Source organism: Corapipo altera, unplaced genomic scaffold, assembly GCF_003945725.1.
Source record: "Corapipo altera isolate COAL_440 unplaced genomic scaffold, ASM394572v1 24b, whole genome shotgun sequence".
NCBI lineage: Eukaryota > Metazoa > Chordata > Aves > Passeriformes > Pipridae > Corapipo > Corapipo altera.
Genome location: NW_020884888.1, coordinates 13948914 through 13968157, shown reverse-complemented (window position 1 = coordinate 13968157; position 19244 = coordinate 13948914). Strand labels below are relative to the sequence as shown.

Here is a 19244-nt window from a genome sequence, read left to right as displayed (position 1 = left end):
TTGGTGTATATTCTGGTTCTGAAGAAGATTGACAGTTTATATATAAAGCAGAACTCATTTTGGAAGGGGCTGTTCCAGATGAGCATGGACATTGGTTCATCTCACTATTCATCGAAATGTCGTTACACAAGGACGACACTGGCATTGGAATCTGAAGGAGAAGAACCATCTCTGTCGTGGAAAATTACATGCGTATGCTTACTGAGATCTTTTATTCAGGTGCTTATTTGTTGCATCTATGCAAAATGGAAGTGCTGTTCTGTAATAACATCTATAGAGACAGTCAAATATGTAAGCCTTTGGGGAAGACTGGACAAATTAAATCACTGCCAGAGTACCACTTTGTTTAAGGTCTAACTGCTGCCTTGCACAGTGACCTGTGAAACCAGCACCAAGTCACTGCATGTCTGTATCCTGATGGGGTTGAAGGCTGCTAGTAACACACACTCAAAGTACAGTGCCATCTGACAACCTGTGGGTCAGTTTGTCAGCACTGTACCTGCATGCACCTACCACCTTCTACAAAACTCAACTGATACTTGAGGTTTCAGAATCACAGAATATTCTGAATTGGAAGGGACTCACAAGGATCATAGAGTCCAACTCTTAAGTGACTGGCCCAAATAGGGATCAAATCCATGACCTTGGTGACACTAGCACCGTCCTCTAATCAACTGAGTTAATCTCAGTCTGTACCTGGGGCTGGATGGTCTTCTATTTGAGGAAAGTCATTGCTTCCCAAAATATTTATCATATCAAATTATAATCATGGTAATTTCACTGTATCCTAAACATCCTGCAAGGCAGAAGGAGCAACATTTGAAAAGGATGGCTGTTGGTTTTGGTTTTGCTTCCTTTCATTGCCACCCTGAGATATTTTCTTCAAAACATAGACTTTTTCTAATTATACTTCATATGAACTTGCATTTTAAAGCTGCCTAGAAATAGGAAATAAAAATCTTGGGAAAATACACTCCTCATCAATCTTAGCTGGAGTTTTCCCTAAACAAATAAAGTTTGAGACATTACCTTTGGAAGCAGTGGAAATTCTTTACTTCCCATTAGGTGGTGACTTTTCATTGGGAGCTCTTTTAGTTATCTTTGCAACTTAATTTGGATTTAACCAAATTTGTGCAAAAATGCACAAATAAAACAAAAAATAGGGGATTTGATGACAGCTATATTCTGAAGACAACTGCCTGCTTACTAAGAAATCTCTCCCACTATAAATAACCCTTCAAACCAGAAGTTCTTTCTACAATCTCATCTCATTATTTATTTCAATACCTTGGATTAAAAAACTTACATGATTTAAAATGACAAAAGTCATTCTGTAAAAGATGCTCTTTTTATATGTAGTCTGGCATCAGTATTTTTCCTCAGATGGTGGGAATAAAAGTTCTTTCTAGTTTTCACCTTGGTCAATAGGCTATTAATGCTTTAAATCTCCTGAGCATGTTAAAACTTATATGCAAAATGTCCTAGAGTTAACAGTGTCAAGAATCCAAGGTTATGTCCCTTCTGAACAAAATTAACCTCTCAGCAGAAAGGAAATATTGGAACATTACTGGTATATTATTATGTGTGTGTCTGTATGTATCTGACAGCTGAATTTAGGCTGATATCAGTTTATTTGCCAGAGACATTACCACAACACTGCCATACCTGTTGCTGTGAACTCATAGAATCATGAAAGAGCTGAGGTTGGCAGGGACCTCTGGAGGTGACCTGATCCAACCCCCTGCTTAAGCAAGGCCACCTAGACCCAGTTGCTTAGGACCATGTCTGAATGGTTTTCTGAATGTCTCAAAAAGGGGAGACTCTACAACCTCCCTGGCAACCTTTTCACCCTCACAGTGAAAAAGCAATTTCTACTGTTCTGCAAAACTCCTGTGTTTCAGTCATTGCCCATTGCCTCTGTCCTACAATATTATCTTTTCTATTACATGCAGTTGATAACACAGTGTTGTCACCACAGGTAGAATTTCCTTAGTTTTGTGAAACCCTTAAAAATAATTTCTTCATTCTTGTGATCCTGTTTTGTTTTAAAACACTATAATAACTTCTATGCATAATACCTATCTTTTAAAACCAGGAAACAAGATCTACTGTGTTTCTACTGACAACATCATGGGTTACGTTAGAACAGGCAGCACACCTGCTCCGGGCCTTGGTTAGTCCCATCTGTGCACTCAATCTTCTGTCTCAGTTACTTTTTCCTGAGCTCCAGCCAGAGCTCTCTGTTCAGCCAGGCTGGTGGTCTTCCCCACTGGATCATCTTTCAATGCCTGGGGATGACTTGTTCCTGTGTTTTTAAGACTTTCTTCTTGAAGAATGTCCAACCTTCCTGGACTTCTTTACCCTTCAGAGCTGTCTCCCGAAGGACTCTGTGAACCAACCTCCTAAACAGCCCTAAGTTTTGTCTCTGAAGGTCCAAGGAAGCAGTTCTGCTGATCCTCCTCCTTACCTGTCCTTTGACTCTGTAACGTGAGGAGCAAGTGTTGTTCTGTTAAAGTCAATGTCAGTCTCCTGAAACTATAGCATTCCTTGGCTAATTCTTTCTAGCTCCTTTCCTTTCAGTTCCATTTTTGATTGTACTCAGCAGGGTATAAGAAGGCTTTTTAGTTAGACAATTCAATGTCCTCGCCTTTGATCCCCAGTATACAGGTACAATACCCATGTGAATGGGGTTTATGGGTCATTGACCTGATCTCTTGAGATAGCTAGATGCTGTCTCAGTCTTTGTTCCTTAGACAAGCAACTGCATTGATTTTGTTAATTCTGACCTAGAGAAATTTGACTGTCATGGGAGCAAGAGCTCCATTAAGTAAATTATTAGATAAGGAAACTGAAAACATAAAAGGGACCAATTTAGACACAAGGTCAGTGCAACTGCTTCAAAGAGTAGTATGAGAAGAGTTTCAAGCTCCTTACCATCCAGACACTTGCAGATAATGAGTAATTATTTTCTAAAGCAGCAAACATCTAGGTTATCAGCCTTCTTTTATCAGGCAAGGACATATTTTGGGTTCCTTGCCAGACTTTTCTGATTACTCCAGTTACTTACAAATTAACCCTTTGGAGTTTCATCAGGCTGTTCCAGGAGAAAGTTTTTTGGATTACAGTGAAAAGGCTTGCTTTTGTTTTCTCCAAAATAGTAATATTATGAATCTTTATGTGATAGGATGGAGAAGACCACTTATAACACATCACATAATCAACAAAGGCAGACTTTTTAAATAACCAATGCTTTATTCTGTCAGGAATTCTTACCTGGGTAGAAACCCCCCATAGATGAGGCAGCATCAATTAATATAGGGAAATGTATTGGCTCTGTAGGAAGGAAGACAAGATTGAAGGGACAGGACAATACTGAAGAAGCAAGACCTGCTGCTGCAAATACTTGTATCACAGACATGAGAAAATCAACATGGACATCAGTGCATGGAATGGGAGCACAATAGTTTATGGTGACATCATGTTCAGCATAGTCCCTTATTATACGCAGCTTGCTTCCCATGAGATGTGTCACTTTTGTCTTAAAAGTTTCTTTTTTAATTATATTAGTTACAATGTTTGGAATACTGATTATAGTGGTTCTCAGACCATTTTGAATACACAGTACATACTTGTACTGTGGAAAAAAGAATGATGAGGTGCAAGGCCAATTCCCTTCTCAACTTCACCTTCCTATTTAAGATAAATTCTGTTAACAGTTTTATTTTTCTCTAGTTTATTTATTTAACTGTATATCTTTACCTCCTGGATTTTTGCCTTTCTGTTTAAGAGAAGAGTAACGAGTGAATGCTTTTCTCTTGTCCCAACACTAAGATGTAGAGAACTTACTGGTGGCCTACCAGGTGGAATAATTTCTGAGAAAAAAGCACTACAGTCAGGGAACAGAAAGTCCCTGGGAACTCTTTCTACTCTCTTCAGAAATTGCAGAAAGATAATCAAGATTTCAGAGCCTTGCTCTGTCAGGTAGTATGACTTCTTAGGGATCCTGGTAGAGTTATTTGCATAAAGTAGATCTGTAATTTTCCAAGTAGAATATACAAATATTTTCTTTTTTTCCTGATACATATATTACATTGAGTCTGATCATACAGAGAGGAATATTAATCTTTGATTTTCATTGATCTTTGATTATTCAACATAGTTCTGTTTCATGGTCTATTGTTTCACTACTGTTAGCAGACAGACCCTTTCTAAGGCTTTCCTAGCAGACCTTTCCTGATTCTCTTGTTAATTCAGTTGCTTTGTCATGCTTACTGCCCTGATTTAACTTTCATGTTGTCACTTATGTCTCTAATATTCAATATCTCAATAGTCTTTGGGTCACAGTGCTGAACTATACCAATACAATGCAAATTCTAGTTAAAACTGAAGTGTGTGATGAAATATTCTGGAGACACTTCAGTAACACTGATGTCAACGGCATCATCCATTTAAAATACCAAGTATACAGTCTTGATATTCCTTGGGTTCTTTGTGGGGCTTTATTATGGTATTTTTTTTCTTTTTCATTTTGTGTTGGAAATCTTTTCCTTGTTTACTTTGGTCTCCTGTGTTGATGCTTCATAGAGGAACAAAGAAAACCATAAGAAACACTAAGTCACATGAAAAGGGGAGATTTCCTTGACTCTTAATGATTTATTTGTCTGTCAGTGCCCCAGGTAAGCCGAGCCCCTTGGGCCCGACCAGTTTGTCAGCATCTCGTTATGGGAACCCTTCACTGAACAATCCCACTGGAGTGGAGTGTGATTTGACTGCCCTTTTCAGGGCAGCATAAGGGAGACCCCTCAGTGACTCTTCCCACTTTATTTGAATGTGTCACCCACTGCCAGCAACTGCTGATGCCTGTAAAGGACTCACTCTAGCAGTTTATGGAATAAGACTCTTTATTGACACAAATTGTGTCAGTTTAAGATTCGAAGATTGCCAGTGCAATTACCTGACTGCAAAAACATATTTAAAGCAATATACAAACAAGTTCTAATCCCAATAGCAACATTCAGTGTGTGTAGACTATGGTTCTTACCCAATAGGTGTCCCTACAGGGGGAGAAGACAGGTTCAGACTGTTGACTGATCCCAGCACTTACAATGGAGTCTTCCCTGATTTTCCCCCCATTCTCAACTCACTTTTATACTATTTCTTTCTGTTTAGGTGGAACTTGAGTGACTTTAGTCATAAATACTTTTGTTTCTGGTTGGTGTAAAATCCTTTCACTTTTAAAGATACGGTCAAAAAAATACAGGGCACGTGCCCAGTGGGGTGTGGTCATACCTTGGAGGCAGGTAATTTTGAGATGGAGGTGTGCATTAATATTACTATTAGGCTTTAATGAACCAAATTCATCTGAAGAGAGAGATTTTGCCAAAGTTTTTGGCTCGGCAGCAGGACACCTTCTTTTATCTCCCTAGGTTACAGGTGCTATGTGGTCTTATCAACTGCAAAGTACTACTATGTTCCCTTCCCTGCAGGGATTTCCATGGAGGGAGGCTGCAACACCTCCACTCCACCCTCCATTCCATCCCCCTTAAGAGGTGTGGATTTTTGTATGGGAAGTATCATGAAGCATATTGACCGCATTCCATCCAGAGAGTAACAGATGCATTTTACCCTGTGATTTCTGTAACATTGTAACTTCTGTTAGGCTGTGAATATAGCTTCTTAGTTTCCCCTAATTTTTACCCCCAGCCATCTTCCCACACGCTAAAAGGAGTTAATTGACTAAAAGCTTTTCAGTTCTTCTGAAAAATGTTAGTCTTATCTAGATTAATTAGTCTTTTGTTGAGTTTTAGCGTGATGTAATCTTAATCCCTAGGGGCATTCAACTTTGGAAAGGATTCTTTATAATAATAACTGACAAACAAAAAAATAATTTTCAGGTTTACTGTATTTTTCTACTTAATTACTGTGACAAAAATAAAAAGGGAAGTACTAATGAAAGTGGACATAGAGCTCCACTACATACCTTCAGAGTGGTATATGGTAGTTATGCCCCCCAAATTCAATTATCAGGAAAGCATATTCATGCACAGATTGTGGTTCCTTTGCTTGTCGCTGATAATTTAGACTCAATAATACCCTTAGCAACAATAATGATTTTATTTTATTTTCTGGCTCCTTGTTCCCTCTAATGTGTTTGCAGTTCCCACAGGAGTGCTTTCATTTTACAAACTGAACAGTTATTTGATCATTGACACTGCCACTGATTTGTGGAGTAACAGGATGATTAAGTATATTGGCAGAGTGCCTCATTTACTTAATGATAGGCAACAAACACTTTGTCTCTTTTCTTTTTTATGATTTTTCATCTCTTTGCTTTTATACTTCACTGAGCTCCTATTAGCAATTGACCTACAATGTGAAAATTCAGGCACGTTCCATGATGGCTTTAGGCAAACGAAAAGATCATCAGTATACTCAAGAGCGAATCAATTTTTCCATTCTCTGCAAGAATAAAATAACCATTTTGAGGCATCTCAATTTGAGCTTTCCTGAAATCCACACAGCGCAGCGTAATTGCTTGCAGAGACTTGTCCTAATTGGCAGTTTAAGGAAAGAGAACCAGACAGTTCTTACCACTTTCCACATGGAAAGTTCTCCAGAGACTGTTGAAACAATTAATAGGCTTTTCTGTCTTTCTGCCTAAGGTTCATGACTTGAAACAGCAGAAGAAATGATAGCAAATCACACATTGAGGAGTCTGTGAGCTTTTCCCAAAGCAGATGACATCCTCTGGAAAAAGACAGCTTGGGAGGGAGAGGAATGCCCAGGGGAGAGGAGAGGTTTCATACATGCTTTTCTGTAGTTCTCCCATTGTTTTATGTCTATGTGTGCATATGTGCATCTATAAAACATTATATCTGAATTTTTCCCCTGTGAAAACTTTGGCGCTGTATTTTTTACTGTTGTGATCAAATTAATTGGTTTATTACAGATCCTGAAGGCTTGCATGTCATTTATTCAGTAAGGAGGTTTATACGTCCTCTTTTTTTCATATTGAGTTATTTCAGTGATTCTCCTGCAACGTCTCCTTCTCTCCTTAGGGTTAAAAGAAAAAGATTTCTTAATTTGTTGCTTTTAAACTTTTGTTTTGGAATGGATGATGAAAATACTACATCCCAAGGAGTCTGTTGTAAGCCTGGTTTCCTGAAACAAGTGCTTGTGTTTTCCCTTGGTAGCTAAAAAGAAAAATCAAGGGAAAACTGTTTACTTAGGTTTTAGTATGAAGGTTTTTAAAATATAGTGAATAATCTAAAGGATCATTTTGATTCTCTCTGGTATTGAATAGACACAAATAAGCTTTTTTTCTCAAAACAAACGCCCCCACTGATTCCCCACATAGTCCCTTTTGAAGATGCTACGTCTGTGATGTATTTCTGCAATGAATGACAGCATCTTTCAGAATATTGTCTGCTAGCTTGAACTCTCACCTCAACCAGACTCACTCCTTTCTCAAAATATTCTGACCGCCACCATGAACTCTTACTCTGACAGTCACCCTGTAATCACAGCAGACACAGCAGAGGCCTCCCCTGGGAGAGATGTACAAAATACAGCATTTTTTAAGTGCAAAGAGCTATTTCTCATTTCCCAGCTGCACCTGAGAATGTGTTTAACTGGCAGGTAAATACATATTTATTAAAACAGGAAGGTTAGAAATATTCATTTGGTGTTTTCATAGCATCCTTTATATTTAATGTCCCATTAGATTCAAAGGGTAGAAAAGAAAGTATTTTTCAGCAAACACTTTCTGTTAAACTCATTGAACCTTAAGATGTGTTTTAGTTTTTTATCTGATGAAAAAGAGAAGAGACTGGAGGAAAGACCCTGGAATAAGATCAACCAAGAGTCTTGCTACCACTTCTCTCACCTAAGAGCTATTTGCTTTGCTGCAGAAAGTGACAACATGTTTAAGTTTTAGGCACATTATTGTGCTCAGTGATGCTGAGAACCCCTTGTCTAACTTACCTGACTGGAAAGCTTATCATAACCATTATCACTTTAATCTACAGCAAAGTCCAACTGGCTTTTGTTATGCACAGTTACTACAGAGAAGAATTAATAAAACAATATCCTTAAATGCTGGTTTCTTTTCCTTTTCCCCAATTTCCCCTGAATTATATCACCTGGAATGAATTTACACTCCAGATATTGCAGTATTGCAGTTCTTGTCTATCTCCATGTCTACTGTTCTTATCATACATATATATTCCAGATTTTGCTATTCAGGGCACCTATCTATTATATAAACCAATGCTAGCTTTTTAAAGTGAGCACAACTGTGGTAAGTAGAGACCATATGCAGGGGTTAAGCATGGTCTGCTGACAGAGGATGTGCTTACCTTTTTTAATGCTTTGTTTCATTAAATTTGTTTTTACTCTGTCTGGTTATGGAGTAACACTATTGCAATTTAATTATTCTTATGGTGTGATTTAACTGTTCCTTAAGGAAGGTTTGTCAAAAGAGAAGGGTCATTGTGATCTGAAAATCCTAAGGCTTATTATCCTAGTTTCTGAAATATTTGAAATACTTCAAAAGCTAAGACCTTCCAGAATTTGTCTTCACCTTCCAGGTACAATGGCAAGATAAGTGTCCATGCCATGGCACTGAAAGGAACGAGATGCTCTGCTTCAATGATTTCCTTTCAACTGTCAGTACAAGCAGCATGAATGTGAACTTTGTGAAAATTACAGAGAAGATTTCATGAAGTGGGAGGGAATATGTGCCTAGTGATGGCTTGTTTTGAAGTGGGCTATGCTGAGGAGATCTGCACATCCTGCAGGTGTCCAAACGTCTTAAATTTGGCAATACCCATAGATTTCAAAACCACATGGTTTTGGTCTTGTTTAATTTTTTTGCAACTGCTGGAGCTAACAGCAGAATGGAAGAGGGGGTAGTATAGCTAATCTTTCATCCCTTTGGGTACCAGGAACACAAAGTTGTGCAGCACTGGATGGACCGCCTCGTCACACTGCACAGATCCCTTGTTGACTGGCATGATGATCTTTAGAGCTCCTAGAGGATCTCTTAGAAGTAAACAACTCTATTCATCATTTCTATTGTTAGATAAAAAGGATGTTTACATGAGAACATTCTGCTCTCTTTGATATAAGGACAAGGCCATGTCAGTGGTGTCGTGACCAACTGTCAAGTGGGAGATGCTTAGGGGCTTCTCTGATAGAATCAACCACTGGATTTATCCTGCAGCCACGTGATACAACAGCCAGGCACAGCACAGGCCTGCACCACCCTCAGGTCAACTCTTGAGGGAATCTAGCACCTCAATGTACAATAGTATTCCAGTTAGGATCACTACAGGTGCCAAAACCACACATATTGTTGTCCTCATTTTTCCTTCTGAACTAGTTGACAATCACAAGAGAAATAATGACAGCATTTTCATGTTTGTAGACTGAATAATTCTTGTGGTAATAACAAAGAAATACTCAGACCTCTTGAATATGCTTTGTAATATATATCTTCTAATATAAATTTTGTTGGTTTAGCAGTAAACAAGTATCATTAGATGTTGCATATGAAAGACTGATGCAAAGTAAGTCATCTGCAGACTTGGGCTGTAAAAATGTAACCAGGTGTGCTAGGAGTAAAGTCAATTCATCATTTAATTTCTCTGTCACCATAAAAAATTAGCACAGATTGCCAAATCAAGTGGTTGCCTAGCATCATAAATGCAATTATTTCCCCTCTTTTGAGTTTTGCATCCAAATGCTTTTGTAACCCCTTGCTCTGTTATAACCTCAGATGCCTTGCTTTCTCTAGGGGATTTCTCAGTTTCCTCACACTCTCCCATGTGTCTTTGCAGTGGTCAGTGTACATCCGTGCTGCTGTCCGCAAAGAAAAAGGATTGCCAATATTGGTGGAACTGCTTCGAATAGACAATGACCGGGTGGTTTGTGCAGTTGCTACAGCTTTACGAAACATGGCCTTAGACGTCAGAAATAAAGAGTTAATAGGTATGTTCTTTCCAAAAAAATCTACATGTTTTGTGGGCTTGGGGTGTTTTTTCCAGTTTTCAGCAGAATGAGGACAATGAAAACTATTCTTCTCACATTTCTAGAACAATTTATTTAATTCTTTCTCTAGTGTGTCATATTCAGATTTGTTGTGACAACGTGTTGGTATATTGCAAGGAATTGTTAAATTAATTAAACATCATGCAATGTTTTTTGATCTCTCATGCTCTAATCTCTGTAAGAAAAGCAATGGCTTTGTTCTGCTTTAGTGCTTCATTCCTGGGCTGGCAGTAGCAGGATCTAAGCACTCCTGGTCCTCAGATTACCTATTGCAAGCAACTTTGGGGTCATGAAGTGACAAATCATAAAAATCTTAAGATGGTTACAGGAATTTATGGGGCAGATTAGTAGCTCCAGCAAGAGAGCTGGGAGATTTCACAAACACATGCAAGTAAGGAAAAGGACAATAATTTATGTAAATCATTATTGCCCCTGAATTTTGATTGTATGGTAAGCACATGTCTTGGGAGTTTGGACTTTTTTAATTTTGTGTAGGTTTTTGGTGGGATGTTTTCAGCTGAAATTCATCCAAACACTGTGGATCGTTAAAATTTTATTTTCATGTTCTGTCTTTAAAAAATAATCACTTCCTTGATCTTGAACTATTTCAACAATCATGACAAAATTATTTCTACTTCTGTACATTAAAAGCATATTTTGTATTCATTTTTGCTAACTTGTTCATTTGTTATCATTACAGCATACTTCTTCTCTGCTTTTAATTCCAGAATTCCACAAATAGATACTTTGTTCATAATGTTTGTTATTTTTATCCAGTTCTGTCTTAGGGTTAATGCTTCATTACAGCAGTGCTCTGCAAGTTGTTAAAACAAGGCAATCACAACTCTCACACCTTGTACTAACGTTCCCAAGTCTGCAAATTTTTTTTAGGAAAGTAAGACTAAACGTGAAATTGACTGTCTTATCTGATATGCCATTCAAAATACTGGTTAAATTATGGATAATAAGTTTGCACAACCTCAAAATTTTAATATTTTGTTAAATTCTTGAAGAACATGTGATAAAAGCAAAGATTAATTAAAAAAAAAAAGGTGGGAAAAGTCTGTTGAAAATAATTACCTAATAAATGTACGTAGCCAACTAGTAATAACTGTACAGTGCTGCTCAGTTTGATGTTATTTGTAGAGTTATTCTGAGGAATTGTACTTCATAATTGCAATACAAATTTGCTGCAGTTTAAAAATCGTCCAAACATGCCACTATGACAGGGGAGTCATGACTATAATTCTTGTACCATTTCAGCTGTGATCTTTGTATGTTCATTTCTTTGGCTTTCATCACTGAACTTCAAAGAAATTAATAACAGTCATTACTGCTCTTGTCCTCAAGTATTTTTTAGCAAATAGGGCCTATCTTAAGGCTGATTTTCAGAAATGCTGAACATCGCATTGGTCAAGGATTTCAACTCATGTTGTAGACCATCCATTTTTGTGATATTGCGTTTCTGCATATTGCAGGATGCCTTAGCTGTTGTTATGGAAAGGAAGATTCAAAAGGGGCTTGCTTTATCACGTTAGTTGCTCAAACATCTTTCTGCCTAAGCAGAATTGACATGGTATTTGTCTTTTCTCTTTGCAACTTTTGTTTGTGCATCATATTCTTGTGGTGACAAACTCTACCTCACAAGCTGTAATTTCCCCCTAAGATAACCTTTTTTTAAAGGTGAATTTTCCAACTGTATATATTGTAAAATTACATAGGTAGAATTGAGTTGGTTGAGATTTTTAATGCCTGTATAAAGCTTTCTCTTCAGTGGTGCTGTCTTTCATTCCCAGCTGACAATTTTTTACTGAAATGTGCCAGAGAATGATATATTTTATTCTGCTGCCGCCAAATAGCCCATAAATCAGTGTTGAGGCACCTGGAAAATATATCAGAGAGCTTGCTAAAATTGAGACTCACCTATACTAAACTACAAAACAAACAAAAAGACACCTTTTTCAAATGGCCAGGAGTTTCATACTAGACTTCACTGAATTGACCAATCTGCTTTGTTTTCCACACAGATCGATCAACTGTGTTGTTATGTTGCTAAAATTGGTGCCAGGCTTCTCTATAAATTATCTGAGCCATCCCCATAGCAGCATTTCCTTTGTTTATAGTGAGGTCTTCTTTCTGGGTTTCATTTCAGGCATGCTCCATGTCTTTAAAAGGACCCTTTTTTTTTCCTTTTTTATAGCTTGTGTCCTTTATGCCATGTGTCCTTTGACCAAGACAGTAGACATATTCATCTTTTTTCATCCTAGAATTAAACTTCACTCAGACAAAAACATGGTAAACCTGACGTACCTAGTACTAGTACCTAGTACCTGACATACCTAGTACCTAGTCACTAGGTACTTCAGCACCCAGTTTTCCCTCCTTGGGCATACTGCCCAGGTTCCTGGTCATGGTCAGACCAGCTGCTCCTCATAGGACTTACCCTCCAGACCCTTCCTCAACTTTGTTGCCCTTCTCTGGACTCGCTCCGGCACCTCAACATCCTTCTTGAATTGAGAGACCCAGAATTGGACAGAGCACTCAAGGTGTGGCCTTACCAGCGCTGAGTACAGGGGCAGAATCACTGCCCTGGTCCTGCTGGCCACACTATTCCTGGTACAGGCCAGGATGCCATTGGCTTTCTTGGTCACCTGGGCACACTGCTGTCTCTTATGTACAAAATAGGACTTGTCCTCTTTAAGTAAAATTTGGAACTTGTATTAGTATTGCATTTCATACTGTTTAATGATAAGTCCATAGGGTACAGCTGTAGTGAATGCAAAGCTGGAGTTATAAAACTTCAATGCACAGTTTTGTGCTTCAAGTCTTTCTGTCAGTTTTCTTTTATCCTGACAGTGGTTTCTAATGCTGTTCTGTGTCAATGTTGATTAAGAGAAATATTGTGCAAGTAATTGAAAAGCGCCATTCTTTCTCTTGGCCTGTATTTTTGTGTTTTTTGGGGTTTTTTTAGAGATTAGCAGCATTTTAATCACTCACTCTTGAATAAAGGACAGTTCCACCTGAAGGTTTTTGTTGACTTCTTGTACTTTGTAGAAAACAAGTCCCTATGTATCTCTGCCTTTAAAATGTGTAGGGAATCCAGGTGTCTCTTCAGGGGTCTAGATTCTAGGGAGTTTGATGGGATAAGTTGAAGTGTTGTAATACTTAAGACATCTTTATTGTGGCTATTGGTGTAAAAGCTTGATTCAGTAAAGTTAGTAAAAGCTTGATTCAGCTTGATAAGTAAAGTCAGTGGTACAATTTCTTCTACCTTCACAAATTTTTGAATGAGGTTCTGAAACAGGACCTTTAGCAGGAGTCATTTTTAAATAATTGTTCCTGAGCTGGAGGCTACAAGTGTCAGTACTGAAGGATACTCCATTCACTATTCATCTGTCTGTAATGGAGTTATAAGATATACACAAAATTCAAGGATAGCGTATCAATTAAATTGTTACTTAATATGTGCTAGAACCTACTTAATCTTGCTAACTATCTAAAAGTTCATAATCCAATATAAGATACCTGTATTAGACTACCTTATAAGTGACTGAGAGTCACAGAGGGTGATTCATTTTATCTAGCACGCGATAAAATGGATCTCACCCTGTATTACCATCACCATTACTTAGTGATGAAAATGTTCTCAGGAGTGTGTAAATTGGCACTGAGTGTGCATGTCTTGTGATCTCGTGAACGATGTGGGTTTCTTTGGGTGCCTGGAATAACTGGTGTTTGTTTTGAAGTTTTATTGCTAAATGTGAGAAAATTGGATTGAAAGATGTATCAGGAGTTCACATATCTAATGAATTATTAGACTTGCAGAAAAATTCAGGTTGGAAGGAACCTCACAAGGTCATCTTGACCAGCCTTGCACTCAAAGAAGCGTCGGGTACGTTATTTCAAAGTGTAATCTTGATATTTGGAAAGATTTTCTTTCAACTGTGAGACTGAAAACACCTCAGAAACAAGTATTTGCATTCCCATAGCAGAACGTGACTCTTCTGGAGCATAAACAACTACATGGGGTCCTCCTATCTTAGAGCATGCTCACATTTTGTTTCAGGATTAGCAATAAATCCAAGTGAAAAGAGTGTTTAGTGTTGTAGTTACAAGAACAGCAGCTAAGTCCTAGTATTGTACCTTGATAGAAAATATAAGGATGTGTCAAGAGATGATTAAGTCAAATGTGCAGCTTTCTTCCCACTTGGAGAGCTTACATGCAGTTTTCTCTTTATAAGTGTGAACATTTCAGAATTTCTCACACATGCATCTGCAAGGATCTGGGAAACACTGAATTTTTTATTGAATTGTTAATTGACCTATAAAGTATCTTAGTCACTGAAATATTAAATTGACGTAAATTCGCAATGCAGAAGATGCCAGAAAGCATTGATCAGGACTTGCAGACTTTCATTGATCAGACTTGTTCAGAAGAAAGACAGAATATATACTGCAATTTGTCTAATTTGTGCCAGTTTTTGTTACACTTCATTTGATAGTTGAACTGTGCAAAACAATAAACAGATACCTAAATGAGAAAAGGCTGTCATCAAGAAGTTGATTTACAAAATGGAATGTATGGTCATGCATTAATAACTGATGCTCCTCATGCTATATCAATGAAGAGAAAGATGCTAGTTAAGTTAATAAATGCATAATTAAACTTTGATGTTTTATAGCATGTATGACAACATCTGGACTCCCTGGTTTCTAATGTATACGTAAGTTAGCTGACAATTTAAACTGCTAAATGTTTAAATGTTAAGTATTTTTTCCATTGCAGTGTAAAAGCCTTGTGTCAAGGAGATCTTGACTTTTAATGTGCCCTCAGCCACTTGCGAATTGCCTTTTGCTCCAGTTTCTCCCAGATATATTTCTGACAAGCAGACCTGGTAGTTAGAGAGGTTAGAGGAGGTTTTCTCCCTCAGTCACTTCTTATTAAATAACATTCTCACGTGAAGGGATTTAGAGGGGAAACCAGCATTGTTAAAACTGAACTATTATTTTTAGTATCAGTCAAGATCAACTCTTGATTAACTCTTCTACATCTGAACTTCCCTATTGCCTAAGTACACGTGTCTGGATTTAGAGGGATTTTTCTCTACCACGAACCATCTGAAATAAGTTGTGTTTCAAGTAGTCAGGTAGGCTTCTGGACAGCAGAGAAAAAATGACACCACTGGGTGTTCATCCCACTTATCTCTATCACCTAAAGTGTTTCATCTTAGTGTAATGGGTCCTGTGTGAGAACCTAGAGAAGTAGCCAGAGACTCAATGGTAAACTCGTGTGTGACTGAAGATAGGGAAGAAGTATCCCGTCAGAAGTTGTTCTGGTAATGCAGACTAAGTACTACTGTGTCCTGCTCCCCTTTAAATTAGGCCAGTAGACTTCGCAAGGGCACTTAGTGAAAAAGCACAACAATTTTTCATTGTCCCCCAAAACAGCAGAAATAACTGCATGCAGGCTTAAATCTGTGATAATGAAGGATACTGCTTTCACAGATCTGTTTTTCCTTGTAATGCTAAGTCAAAGAACCATACAGTATTTCACCTCTACCATAGTAAGATCAAGGTGCCTCACAAACACTAACCACAACCCAACCGTAGTTTAGCTATTCATTGTAGTAGAATAAACTGTGGGGCAATTCCTGGAAAATGCCTTTGTTTCTATCTCTATTCAAGAGAATCATCTTCAGTATTGTACCGTGACAGCTTATCTAGATGGTGGTCATAATTTTAAATGATGCCATATAATGTTTTAAGGTTTATAAACCTTAAAGTCTTTATTATAGGTTTTATCAGTTTGTATTCACATTTAGTAATACTTAAGGTATTGTAAGTAAGTGTAAGTCGTAAAAGCTGCAAAATCTAGTGGAGGTGGCCCAGGACAGACTAGGTTCAGTGTGACTGCCAAAAACACCACCACCAAAAAACGAAAAAACAGCCAAGAGATGTGCCTTTTCACTTTGTTGATGTGCATTTCAAATATAAGAAAGTGCCCTGACCTGAACCTTATATTTTGTTTGAGATAAACAATTTCTGTTTTATTCTGTTCTTCTGCATAAGGTAGCAAGCTGCTTTTCTCACTCAGAAGATTGACATTTCAAACAATTTAATATTAATTTTCATCTCAGTTTGTTTCTCAGTTTGTTCATGCTGAGAAGTGCTACTTATCTTTTGAAAATTTGGAGTTCTGATCTAAAAAGTGCATATAATTTAGTCACATATTCCATAAAATATACAAAGGTAGAAATGCAAATCTCACAAACTGCCAAATTAATTTTAAAAGTACTTTTAAATCCATGCAAATGGCAAAGCAGTTTTGAAAATCCAAGTTTTGTGACAGCCTTACAGTAACAGATAAGTGTATCAAAGCATGTTTCCAGTCTGTTCTCTATCAGCTTCAATTCATAGAACAGTGAGGTAGTTTTATTCTCTGTAAGATGCAAAATAGCCTTTTCTCCTGAAATACTTATCAACTTAAGTGATTTTCAAATGATGGAAATTACATATATGGCATTCTTTATTAAAAACACTTTCCTTTGAAGAAAGTCAAACTCCTATTCATAACACATGTCAGTACAAGAAAATAGAACATGACAGGTGAATTAGCATTTAATAAAGGAAAGTAATGTCCTTTTCTTCTCACATGTGAAGACTCTGGGAATGAGTCTGGGGCACTGTAGTTTCAAAGGATGTTGGATGTGGAGTTGAGGAATGGAAAAATTTAAACAAATAAGAAAAAGAAAGATGAATGTGTGTTGATTAAATTTAAACTGTTTTCACTTATATTAATAGTGATCTTCTCTGTGCATCTACGTCCTTGCACTCTCTAAATTTGTGCAGTTGTTCCTGCAAAATCTCATTCAATCCTGGTTCCTGAGTTAGATGTTGTGAGGTGAAGTGCCGGTACATAATGCCCCTCTTTCCACATGTGGCTTTTGAGGGATACTCCAACTTCTATTTTAGCGTCCCCAAGGTTGTCTTCTTTCAGAGTGCTTAAAAAGGAACAATGTTAAGGACAAAACCCAAACACCTTTCACAAAGATGACACTGATATAAAAATACAAATTTCAGAGACCTAAAAGATTTCTATGCCCCTGTACAGAAGGACTAACTGTAGGCTAGCAAAGAAGTAAAATACTTACAAATATGCAACACAGATGTTTATCTGTTAGATAAAAATCTGCACCATAAAATGTCTCATTTTCACAGGATAAATATATGTCAAAAGTAGAAGATACCAGAGAGTCAGCGTTCAAAGAATGCAAGATTAGGAAACAGTACGGATGTCTGGATTCTTGCAACTCACATTTTAACTAAATCTCAATGCAATTAAATTGAATTTAGTTTTTCTTTCCGTTCCTGACCATTGGGTGCTTACACAACATTACTGGTAGTTAGCAGTTGCACGGTTATACATAAGATGTGATGGCATTTCTTTATTGAATTAGACGAACTCTGTGCCAAAATACATGTGTACATGTGTTACTTTAGTCTTTGACAGTTATAAAAAGGTAACTCAGGCTCATACTTGTTTGTTTCTGCATGCTATCTTCAGAGGCCTCTGTTTTCTTACAGTATAATTGTTTTTTTATTAAGTACTTTGATGTAGAATTTCTTTCCTTGTAAGAACTGTCATACCCTGGTTGTTTCCATCATTTACTATGAGTTTAGTGTTAAAGGCTCTTGTTTCAGATAACATTATTAAAACTTCAAATATCCTTTTGATTACAGAATGGTCTTTTGCTGCAGCCTTTGCAAATGAATTCCTGTGTTTCCTGATTGTCATGGTTTGAGATAACCCCAAAAATCCGATTCCCTAGCTCCATCCCCCCTCCCACATCTCAACCTAATGTGAGATGGGTTTTTCCAGACAAAACACAACCAGACTCAAAGTCGGGGAAAGGGAATATATTACAATGACTGTACAAATAAATACTTATACTATAACACATTATACACACGATCACAACTATCTCTACCATGACATATAGTATTTACAATGGATCAGATCTCTTCTCCCCTCCAAATAAAAGTCCAGGAGGGAAAGAAGGACAGATCCTTTCCAGTCTCTCAGGGCAGCAGCTTCTTCTAAGGCAGCAGGTTCTCCTCATCTCATGCATGCAGCAGTAACTGGATTGTTGTAGCTGGATCTCTGTTCAATACACACAAGGGGGTCTCCAGGCCCCTCGGCCCGTCGTCTCCAAAACGAGGGTCTTTTTCTTCCGTGGACTGCGTAGCAGGGACAAGCTCGCGTCACCACGTCATACCACGGAGCTCAGGGGTCTTCGTGGCAGTCCCTTTCCTCAGGGGATTCAAATTCCCCTTTTGCAGAGCTCTGTGCTCTGTCTCAAGGCTGCTAGCTTAGCAGCAGCAGCGAGGGGGGCCAAGGTCAACCCCCCCGCATTCCTTCTCCGTCCCGGTCCAGCTTCCCAGGACGCCTTTGAGCTTCTCAGCTCCTCTCTGCAAGTGCTGTAGCACTCCAAGGCTCTTTCAAGCAAGAGTCCATCATCTTCCTCCTTCCAGGAGGTCTCAAGGAGTTTGGGGGGGGTTCGGTACAGTTCCTACCCCCAGAACTCTGAAGTTCTGCTGCGGGCTCTCTTCTGCTGCTTCCTCCGGTTCAGTTCTTATCTGTCCTGGCTCTTATCCAGAGTCTCTGGACACTGCCGCCGCTTCTGCTCTGTCTCTGTAGCCCCCAGCTGGGGCTGGGGGGGGGCCAGAGGCCCCGAGGGGCTCCGGGCCCCTTTCCTCGTGGTCTCACAACATGGCAACTTCTTCTACCAACCAAACTACAAACTCAAACTACAACCCTTCTCTTCCGGTGCTTGTGATATGTTTACATTTCTGCAGGAGTGTTCATTGGGCAGAACTTCAAAACTTCCAGGGGTTTCCACCCCTGGGGGTTACCACTTTTCAGCCTCTGGGGGAAAACAAGGTTCAAACCACTACACTGATGAATATTGTGACACCTTTATGTGAATGTAGTATCTCTAAAAAGGCACTGTCTGTGACTGGCTGGAGGCATTACCACTATGTGTTAACTTTCTGGTAATTTCTGGGGTTCTTATTTTTGTAATTGGTTAAATAGGTCTCAGAGTAAATCAGGTTGCACCCCTACTTAACAAGCAATGTTTAAAAAAAATCCAAGTCTTCTGTTTCATGCTTATAACTGCAGAGATTGAATAGCA

General features: G+C 38.3%; 1 protein-coding gene across 14 annotated transcripts in view; it reads left to right on the top strand.

Annotated features, from left to right (window-relative positions):
• CTNND2 (catenin delta 2) overlaps positions 1 to 19244 on the top strand; it is a 631505-nt gene that overhangs the window by 551164 nt on the left and 61097 nt on the right. For all 14 annotated transcript variants that reach the window (XR_003527693.1, XM_027643865.1, XM_027643864.1 and 11 more), the window contains one exon: positions 9840 to 9990. Coding sequence is in view for 13 of the 14 variants with exons in the window: in XM_027643865.1 (XP_027499666.1) it covers positions 9840 to 9990 (151 nt within the window). In the remaining variant the exon portion in view is untranslated. The remainder of the gene's footprint in view (positions 1 to 9839; positions 9991 to 19244) is intronic.